The following is an 11,157-nucleotide window of genomic DNA, read 5'->3' on the forward strand; positions in this document are numbered from 1 at the left end:
GCTGAATGTGGCTTCCGGTAAATCAAGTACATCGCTAAATGCCATACATAGATGTATGAGAATAGTCACATTCAGGAATGCACCAATTCAAATCCACGCCAACTTGTTCAAAAACTATTTTCCTCCAAACATTGTACACGCTAAATATTATGTTTACAGTATTCAGCAGTTTAATGCAAGAAAAAATTTGCTTTACTTTTTGTTGCTCCTATATATTGTTGCAATTAAGGGGGCTCAATGGTTGTGGGCATGTTGTGACTGTATTGATCTCCTTTAGAAATAGAGCTCTTATTAAAATGTAGAAAAAAAACACATTTAAAATATATGGATATTTTCTTTTCTAAATAAGTTGATAGCAAAAAACATCATATCTTAGAATTTTAGGTGGTTCTGATGGTTAATTTATTGACCACAAAGCCACTCCAATAATAATCTCCAACATCCTGATTATATTGATATCTTGTGACAACACTGAACAGTAGCATCTTTCTATCCCATTATTTGAGTCGGTTGATTGACTCATTAGAAATTTTGTTAGATACTACCACATTTATTGTACTTGGGAATGATCAATAAATTACTTCCTCTAGATACTCAATTTTATAAAAAGCCTAAAATGTTAAAACAAGTAACAAAATGTTTTCTGACAAACGCCTTTATTAAAATAAGTCTTGTACCTTGTTGACAATTTTCAGATACTTTTGTTGAGCACTTGTTTGAATGCTCAATAAAAAAAAAAAAAAATAATCCACATTAGAACGTGTAGGATTAACAACTACCCTGCATAGCATTTATTACAAAGGTAAAAAAATAAATATATAAATTATAAGACAATATCATGAGACTTTGGTAAAAACAATATCCTGTACAGCATGCAAAAAAAGCACATCAAGGGGTCTTGGTAATTGGTAATGTAAATTTTTTGCAAACAAAAGCAATAATCTAGTATAACTTTATATGTACAAATTTTTACATGATACCAAGTCTCTTGGGCAAGTATAATTAACATTCATATGACCAAATAAAAAATCAATTATGGATCCGAAATAAATTTTTGGCATGCAGACAAATTGAATAATATTTCTTGATATTATGCAAAATTGGGGTGTTTTGAGCTTGCATCACTAGAAAATGTCAGAAAACAAGGAACTTGATCAAAGTACATGTATTTTCCTTAGATGTTGAAGTCCAGCTTCGTTGGGATCTTTTGCTTTGACTGGGTCAGGCCTTGCTCTAGAGTTACTGCTATCGTCTGGATTTGGAATTTCCTCCCTCGCTTCCTGGTGAGCTATAAATGGGAGCCAATGGGACAGCTAGCTAAAGCAACAAACAATCAAGTTTTGATTGAAGCCTGGGGCCGAGGACAGCTTGGCATGAGGATGAGTATCACAGTTGCTTGACTGAGCAATCAGTACACCTTCTTGAGCTGCTCATACATCATGAAAAACTAAATGCTGGTCAAGGTCCATAAAAAATGCAAATCAATAAACATGTTCAACAATTTCTTTAAAAATATTCTTGAAAACAGGATAGAAATTTTTGGACAACAAGAAAGGATACAATGATATTCCATGGGCCCAGTCGAACCCAGGTTGGGCAAAACCCTTTGTATAATGCACGTGGTCCCTCTGATTTAACAGTCTGAAATAAAGAGTTCAAAGTCAACTCAAATGTAATGAATTGAAAAATCAATGCACATTCTAATTTACAACTATTTTTATATATCTATATCTTTGAAATCAACTTAATCATTTTATTTAACTGAGGTGCAATTATTAAAAGAAGTAGGTAAGAATCCAGGACATAAATATCACTAAAAGAACATTACAAAGTCATAATGTTTGATGGATTAAACAATTGAACAAGACAATACCTGGATTAGACAGTCTACGGAAGATTTGTAGATGGGTGCAGCCTCCACACCACCGGATTTCAGAAGAGATGGCTTGTATTTTTTCTGGTTCATCATTCTTGTCTGAAAAAGAAAAGGCAGGTTGAACAAATATGGTCAAATCTCCCATGTTAATCACAACATACAATGGCTATACTATACATGTACATTGTATATATTTTTACATAAAATAAAGAAGTGTGAGGCACATGTGTACACAAATAACATATTTAACAACATGATTTATAGTATACAGTTTCAGGAAGGATTTTTTTTATAGTACACATATCTGAATTATATTTTATATACTACTCACACATTAAATATACACTACTTCCTTGTTTTCTAAGTACCAAATGAGCACTTGTGATTTCTGTATAATATATATCTACAAATAATATAACTTTTTTAAGCAGGAAAAAAAATGAAAATACCCTTCCTTGTGTTATTGCTAAATTTATGATATATAATCCCCAGTAAAAAATTTAACATCCCAATAAGATTGACAATTAATATTAGTTTGATAATTAACATTAATTTTGAACCATTTAATCAAAGTTTGATTTAAAAAAAATTTTTTTTTAACCAATGTTACTTTACTACGTTTATTAATATATTTTAACTTTCAGTTTAGAGATCATTTCAGTGAATCAAGAAGTTGAAGTTGAGGCCTTTAAATTGCCTCTTGTTTTATTTTTCATTTTCTTCAATACTGTATTTTTAAAATTTCAAAATTAGCGTTTAACATTCCCAAGGTTAAAAGTCACTTCCGATTAAAACCCACTGATTTTAAAAAAAAAAACCAAAACTTTATTTTTCAGGGGAACTTTACAGTTTTCTCCAAAATATCACAAATGAGAACCATAAGATTTCAAATTTCCTTTTCCTACTCATCAAACAAATGCTCACTCAGTACAATTCCACAAAAGCTACTATTTAAAAATTCTATAATTTGTGGGGGGAAAAAATTAAATCAATTTGAAAAAAAAATTCTAATTCATAAAACTATGTAAAATTTTGGAACACAAGTTCAATAGTTCTCGGAAAATATGGTTAGGATGACATACGCATGACTTATGTAAACCCACTATGTAATGAAAGTGAGGGTGGGAAAGGGCGGCAACGCTCATTGTGCCCCTCCTTCACCCTGCTTCTTCCGCGTACAGTGGGACAATCTGCCTTGATGTCGTCCATTTAGTCGACACTCTGCATCGGTCTTATGTTGAAGCTTAGAGCACCTTGAAAACAATGAACCATCCAACTAGATGAGTAGATATATGTGGCCTAGCTCACTAGACCACATGTACAAACACATAACAATTTTTCCAGTGTGAATTTTTTTTTCTGGTAATTTTTTTTTTGATACCATATTTGTATGCATTTGATGCCTCCTAATGTATCTTTCTCTCAGAATTTAAGTTATACTTTATTCATTTCATTTTTTAAGAGGACTTTAAAAACATTAAAAACGGATAAAATTTTATCCAATGAGTTTTTTCGTGTCAATTTTTGCAACACAGGAGACATCAAGTTGGGAGGGGCTCCACTGCAGTGCATTAGAACTCCTATCAAGTTCTTGCATAATTATGTCAAGTGTAATATCAATATTTTTGTGACATTTGAATCAACATGTTTATGTGAAACAAAGCAAAACACGAAGTAAAGATGAGTTCAGCAACGCTTGATATTATCTCTTAAGCTACATTAGTTCAAACTGTTATAATTATTAAAAAAAAAATACACTCTTGACATTAAGTTTTAAGATTTTCTCATCTCAAGTGTATGATGTTTAATTTCACATAGACATACTGATAAAACTTTTTTTTTCAAAAAATTTATCTAAACAATGTCCTACTTATAACAAAACAATTAAAATCTTCAGAAAATCATACATGTGGCAATTATCTTTCATCAAATAAATTCAGGGAGAAAATTTTAAATCAGCGAAAAAGAACGAATTTAAAGATGGTGAAAAATGTGTCCAGCACGCCAACAACAAACTGAACTGTGTTGACAAAAAAACATCTTGGAAAGCACCTAGCATCCTACAGATTAGGCAAATCCAACCTTTAGGGACAGGTAGTAGAAGAGGCTATGCCAATCCCAAAGCTAGTAGATTCACCTATGTCCATCGGACCCTCGGCAAAGACAAGTATCTCCTACTTCGCAAAATAATCACAATTAAAATCCTCATCTTGGAATTCTTGTGAAGTCCTTTTAATCTAGAAGTACTAACAGACTTGAGAAATACTGACATCAAGACTTTAAACCAAAACTCAAAATGACAGGCAAGATATACAGATATATTCTTGAAAAATCAAATCTTTTCCTCAAGCCATTTAAGCCCTTTAGTTTCCACATTGACAATACCGAGACGAATAATAGAAAATTGCATTGCTGAAAATCTCAATAAAATAAGAAAGCTGTTGGTATTCTGTTGATTCCAGCATTTGGTAGGAGAAGACAACCCCACTGATTGCTGCCGTGTGGACAAGTTTTTCACCATATACAAATCAAAATTACCTAACTCATAATTTGTGATAATATTAGACCTGTTCATTAGCACTGCAGGGGCAATAAATGTCTTGTTGATACACAATCAATCTCAGGATTTTCTTCTTTTTAAAAAAATGCAAGTTGTGATATTTTTCGAATCTTAAATACAAGGTTGTTTTTTTTTTCTGCATTGTTTTCCAAATTGTTGACAAACATTTTTCCATTAAATCTCGTTAAATATTGTTTTTCAATTTTGTAAAAAAAATTTAATTACTCATACAGTTGACAAAGACCTTTGCAGTGTTTAATTTTTTTCTCCAAATAAATCTCCTGTTTGAGTCAATGTATTCTTGATATTAGTGTATCATCTAGACATTATGTGGACCTTGGCGGGAAAAAGAAAGTGGATGATGGTTAAAAAAAGCAGCTGTTACTTCCAAAAGTATTACCTTAACAACGTCGATGGGTGTGGAAAACACAGCTCCTACAAGACCTGCAGCGAAACTTGCCCTACAAAAAAGAAAATTTCATCTTGAAAATCAGTGCCTTTTGAAATCCCCCTAGCTATAAAGTGCCAAAGCTTTGTTTATCTATGTATAGCAATAACTTAATTGAGCTGATAATTTTTTTTTGAGACTGCCGAGGTTTCGAGATACTGGTTAAAATGCACGTCAACAAAGAAAATGTGTTTATAGTTGAATCTGTCAAATCTAACTCACTCCAGAAAAAATATACTTATTTAAGATTTCCCTGTTTGAGAAAATGTAATTTCAACACTAAATGAAAAGCTTATGGTTAAAACCTAAGACTAATGATTTCCCCTTTAAAAGATCAACCACAGAATGCCCCAGTCTAATTACCCTGTTACGGTGCGTCCTACTTACATGAAATGAGTGGACATGCTGTCCTCGAGATGCAGGTTATGTCGGAGCTGGAACTTGCAGATGTCGTAGGCTGGCAGGATCACCCCTGCTACGGTGGCCGCCCTCTGTGCAGTGGGACTGACACCCTGTCAAAAACACAGAAAACTCCCATGTCATTTCATTCCACGCAACGTAGTGAAACCTAACTGCTTGTCAATATTTGTCAAAAACACACAAGCATGCCCATGTCATTTTATTCCACATAATTATCTTTGCACTATTTAAACTAAACTGGTTGTCAATATTGTCAATAATTTTTCTTACTTTTTAAAAACAAGAAATCATCTATTAAAACATAAAGCTCTTATTCACAAAAGCTGATAAAGACTCGGTACTTATATTTTTTGAAATTTCCAGTATAAACAGGATAAATTTTTAAACACTTATGAATGCTCTATCACTTAGCAAACGGACAAAAAATCAGCTTAATCCACTAAAACTTGATGGTTTTGAATGAAGTCATCACTTAAATTAGAGAAAAACAGAGACTTTATTTACCCTCCACAGGCCTGGCACTCCTTCCTGTTTGTAAATCTTAACAAAAGCCTGAGTGAAGGTTTCTCTTCCTCCATTCTCTTTCTGAGCCTGCATGCGCACCTGTACATACAGGAAAACAGGATATAAATCTACAGTATATTCTATACATCCTGTTTGTCTGAATAATATTAAATAACTATGTTTGTATTAAGTTTTTTCATAATACCCTACAGGACAGTTTAACTTAGTTATCATATTTGACACGTAACTCTATTTGAATTTTTCATCATACTTGGTGGATAATTATCTCTTAAAGGAACTTGCACCTAATGAAGAGGGGTTGGAAGTGGGGCTGGGGCATCGGGTTGGCTTACCTTGAGCACATCTGTTGGGTTGGATATAACACTTCCCACGACTCCGGCAACCACCCCGCAAAACACATTGATTGGTAAAGTCTCATCTATAATAAAGCAGTGGGAAATTTTACAATTGCAATGACATTTACCCTCTTTCAAACAATTCCCCTCATTAATCTTTTCCATTTTTTTTTCTGCTTCTCTAATATTAAGAACATATTTTTTATAAAAAAATTATGAAACAAATCCAATTAACTCTAATTTGAATTTAGCATCCCTCAGAGAATGTTATACACTGTTAAGAAAAAGCTATGTACCCATGATGAAAATATTTTAAATAGGTCCAGTAATTTTATAACAATTGTTTAAGTTTACCATCTGGATTTGGAACGATAATGCCTTTCAATGAATAGTAAACACCAATCTTTATAGTTCCATAAGCTGACTGTCTAAGGAGAGCAGGTACTAAGCTGTAAAATATATCAATAATTTTCATTAAAAATATGCCAACTGTAATAAGTCTTTAAAAATAAACAACTAGAACTTGAATTTAATTTTTATTTAGATTTCCCTCTATAAGATCTTTGGCTCATTCAATTTTTATTCAAAATAAAAAATTTAACCTTAAAGCTGAACACCGCTCGTAAATAGGCACTGTCCGCCATATTTCTCTTTCAGCACCGCTCTTCCTACACCCCTATATAAGCCATAGACCTCTTAACAGTTCAAAGTATATCGCTGTAGAGGTCTCACCTGTGTGGACGTACATCTTGCCTCGCCATGTTACTCGGTCGCGATGAAATTGTCAAGTTTTACCCAATTTTTTCAAACCAGGAGAGTACTAACATCAAATGAACTGGTCATTGCATTATTTACAGACATAATGTGCACATAAATAACAATTAAATGCATAACAAGTGAAAAGCTGTCAATGTGACAGCAAACCGGGTTTTCTTTTATGTGAACTGTATCCATAATTTATGTCAACCCGTATTCAGTGAAATGGAGAACCCTATATGCAACATTTTGCCAAAAAATGACTAAGTTCAAAAGCTGGTATTTTTTCGATAAATCATCAGAAATCAAAATCCTAGCAATATGCACACCTCTGATATATGTACAATTCATCTGCAAAAGAACAACTTCCTATCTCGAGAACTGTAGGAGGAGTTATCGGTACAATGAAGGTACCCTTTATGCCATATTTTGCCAAATAATGATGAAGTTCAAAAGCTGGTATTTTTTCGATTAATTATCAGAAATCAAAATCCTAGCAATATGCACACCTCTGATATATGTACAATTCATCTGCAAAAGAACAACTTCCTATCTTGAGAACTGTAGGAGGAGTTATCCGTACAATGAAGGTACCCTATATGCAATATTTTGCCAAAAAATGACTAAGTTCAAAAGCTGGTATTTTTTCGATTAATTATCAGAAATCAAAATCCTAGCAATATGCACACCTCTGATATATGTACAATTGATCTGCAAAAGAACAACTTCTTATCTTGAAAACTGTAGGAGGAGTTATCCGTACAATGAAGGTACCCTATATGCAATATTTTGCCAAAAAATGACTAAGTTCAAAAGCTGGTATTTTTTCGATAAATTATCAGAAATCAAAATCCTAACAATATGCACACCTCTGATATATGTACAATTGATCTGCAAAAGAACAACTTCCTATCTTGAAAACTGTAGGAAGAGTTATCCGTACAATGAGGGTACCCTTTTGGCAGCTGCCCGCCCGCCCGCCCGCCATTTTCACCATTTTAATAACCGGATTTTTCCGTTGGAAAACTCGGTTAAAAACCCAAAGACACCAAAAGGAACACTACACGTCGACCACGATATTCAGATGTGCAATCGGGTGTAACGAAATCGAAGGGTTTATATACCAGGTACCTGTGTGACGGTGCCCATTTACGAGCGGTGTTCAGCTTTAAATATGAATTTTCTTTTCAAACAAACACTTTTTCACTACTAACACTGTTTAACAACACTGCCACTGGTTAGCTAAAACTGATTTTCATCGATCGTTGGCAAGTTGCCAAAACATGAATGGATATTGTGTTAACTCAAATGCATTTTCTATGGACTAGAGCCAAAACTACATATTAATTCACATACAACCATTGAAGAATCCCGTTCCAAGTTAGGTTTTAAAAGGGCAAAGAATGATAAATGTGCCCATTAAATCTCTGACATGGCAACAGTCAAAAAATAGCTACGTACCAGAATGACCCAATTTTTTTTAGCATGCTAAAGATTTCCTTGTATTCATTACATTTTACTGTTTAAGGTTAATTACATGTAAATAGACTATTGTAACATTTTGTCCCTTACCCTGAATATAATGCCCGAATTCCTTCCTCTGCATATATTCGTTTCAGAGCATGGATCATGCCCCGATACTTAATCTCCTTAAGACGGGCATCGATGGTTTGTCCTTGCACTTGGAGACGAGTTTTTGTTGTATCAATGGGAAATGTTCCTGTGAAGAAACAAAACATTTGTCAATCAGCCAAATGAATATCCACATAAAAAATGGATTTGTTAAGTTTTCACTATGTAAAGTTGAATCTTTTTTAATTTCATCAAAATCAACAAATTATCCACAAAAAATAAATAAATAAATAAAACCCTGATGGTGAATGGTATATTTTTAAAGATGAAATAAAACAAAATATAAGAAAAAGGAGACTTGAAATATGATTTTACCACTTTCAGCAGCAACAGATGCAATTCCTCCATAAATAAAGGGACGCCAATCGTTCATTCCTTTATGGGCTTTGAAACTAACGGGGAAGATATTCTCTTCTTCAATCTTGGAGCGAAAAAAGGGGGAAATTTTCAATTGATCTGTAAAATGTAAATCATAAAATGATAGAAAATTTGTAAGTGCTGTCTGATCCATCTGGCCTATTTAGCAGCAGAAAATAACTTGGTCTAGCGTACTGTTTACCTTTAAATAGCTGTTGACCAACTGACCAGGTTACCTGGTGTGGGGTCAGAGGTTATTTACCTAGTGGGAGTGAAGGGAAAAGTACACAGAACAGTACACAACGTAACACTCCCCTGGAATTTGCCAGGATTAGATCAGGACTGAACGCATGAGGAACCTTCATGCACAGTCTGTGCTAACCTAACCTTACAAGCCTAGATATTCACCTTAAACTATCAGACATTTTACACAAGTGATAGCATGATACCTGAAGGACATAAAACACTGCAATTTACATAATATATCTGTAGAAAAAAAAAGTAAATTCATTTTGGCAGACTTACTTTTTTAGATCAATATATGCATCAATTCTAATTCTTCGCAACATATAAAAATGATCTTTTTTCCTGGTTGGTTAGATTTTTTTATATCCCCAAGCACATAAAAATTTCAATCATGCATCATATCCCAATTTGAAAGAAAATTAATTAAATGATACACCTTTACACCCTGCCATTACTTTTTAATTGCTTGATCTTAAATTATACCTTATTCCTGAAGGAAAAGTAAAATAATTATCTGTTGGAGAAAACAGCTTAATCACAAGTTCATCCTGGAGCGCATTCTTATACAAATATAGACTTTGTGTTGATCACCTAATAAATCTGATTTTTTGCCAAATTATTCTTGCAGTACATATATTTCCACCAAAACATTAAGAATAGGTCAAGGATGCAAAATTGTATAATGTATTGTTGCACACAAAAACATTGTCTGAGGGGTTTTTTTGTAATAGGTTGCCAAAAATGTCATTTCAACTATCAAAGGAATAACTCTTTTGTTCCTCATACAAAATTGACTAAAGGTCAAAACCCCCCAAGTTTAAATAGAGATCTGTGTCACTGTGTTAATTTCTTTATGTTTGAAATAAAAAAATCCAAAACAAAAGAACCTCTTTAACAACCCAACGTTTGGAATTCATTCAAAATTCAAACTTTTTGAATGCCTTTAAACTATTCATAAGATTTCTTTCCAAGGAATGTCTTTCAAAGAAAGATTGATTCGTGCCAACTCCTAACTAGCAAATCAATAACAAATTCCTTTTAAGGAACGTAAACATACACCTATACCATTACAAGGTATGCAACAATAAATATACAGCAAGAAAACATTACACAATGTTTAAAAAAAAATACATGATTTGTTAATGTTAGTTTATCAAAATCCCTCATAAGGTTAAATACAACAAAACTGTTAAGCAAAGAAATCTTTCATCTATAATTAAATGAGGGGAATGCAGATAAAAATTGTAAACTTTTCATAACCAACAAAAAATGTCTCGCCGCGTCTGGAAAACCGGCAGTTTATGTGCATACATTTGGCATGTCGCCAACTATCGAATTACGTACACGAAATCATATTGTAAAGAAATTACAAACATGAAATTGCTTACACACAAGGCATGATTATAAGTATTGTTTATATTCGTTACACACCCCGTATATACACTGTAAATAAGCTAAAAGTCTGTGTTTACATATTCTTTAGTTTTGACCTTGGCATGTGGCTAGCATGGTTGATCAGCGTGATCACGCATGTTTCGTGATTTTTCTTTTCAAGAACATTGAGTCTGCGATTTATTTATCCAGAAATCAGCCTAATGGCATATAAGATATACAAATGTCGTAGAATTACTCACCAAAACGGTTTTCTAACGGGCGAATTCAAACTTCCTTACTCAGACGTGTACACTTATTCACTGTTGATGTCGGCGCGACTACGGTGCCCTCTATTAGAGAGCATGCGCATTACGGAGTGCTCGTTCTCCCGGTAAAATTCCATACGTGCCTGTTTTGCTCACATTGCGTAAATAAGTGTAATAACTGTGCGCATTTACTTAATCTTTCAGATAATAAAATTTCTGTTAAGTTCCATTCCCTTTGGTGATTCATGGTATGAAAACACATAACCCACGTATCGCTACTTTCATAGTCATAGCCATTTCATTGTTTATATTTACATCTTCTAAAATTTAATAAATTTAAAAAAAAGTAGACAAAAGTAACC

At 33.3% G+C, this 11,157-nt stretch overlaps 1 protein-coding gene across 2 annotated transcripts; it reads right to left on the reverse strand.

The window, feature by feature from the left end:
- Window positions 1-639: 639 nt before the first annotated feature.
- LOC105333794 (kidney mitochondrial carrier protein 1) lies at window positions 640-10,947 on the reverse strand. 2 transcript variants are annotated; one of them, XM_034472430.2, is made up of 11 exons: window positions 10,790-10,947; window positions 8,868-9,008; window positions 8,493-8,640; window positions 6,519-6,613; window positions 6,162-6,247; window positions 5,809-5,907; window positions 5,272-5,396; window positions 4,837-4,897; window positions 1,874-1,975; window positions 1,561-1,641; window positions 640-1,447 (listed from the first exon to the last, which is right to left on the reverse strand). In XM_034472430.2, exons 2-11 carry the CDS (start codon window positions 8,923-8,925, stop codon window positions 1,409-1,411), a joined length of 894 nt encoding a protein of 297 aa, XP_034328321.1. In that variant the 5' UTR covers window positions 8,926-9,008; window positions 10,790-10,947; the 3' UTR covers window positions 640-1,408. The 2 variants fall into 2 exon arrangements, with proteins under 2 accessions (XP_034328321.1, XP_065924160.1); XM_066068088.1 differs by lacking the exons at window positions 640-1,447; window positions 1,561-1,641; window positions 1,874-1,975 and adding an exon at window positions 2,697-3,129.
- Between the last annotated feature and the right edge of the window lie 210 nt (window positions 10,948-11,157).

The sequence above is a fragment of the Magallana gigas genome, chromosome 8 (assembly GCF_963853765.1).
Source record: "Magallana gigas chromosome 8, xbMagGiga1.1, whole genome shotgun sequence".
NCBI lineage: Eukaryota > Metazoa > Mollusca > Bivalvia > Ostreida > Ostreidae > Magallana > Magallana gigas.

Coding starts and splice junctions, on each gene's coding strand:
- LOC105333794 (XM_034472430.2), bottom strand. CDS start 8,925: ATGAACGATTGGCGTCCCTTTATTTATGGAGGAATTGCATCTGTTGCT. Junction 5,908..6,161: donor ACCCAACAGATGTGCTCAAG/GTAAGCCAACCC, acceptor CTGTATGTACAG/GTGCGCATGCAGGCTCAGAA. Junction 5,397..5,808: donor GAGTGCCAGGCCTGTGGAGG/GTAAATAAAGTC, acceptor TGTTTTTGACAG/GGTGTCAGTCCCACTGCACA.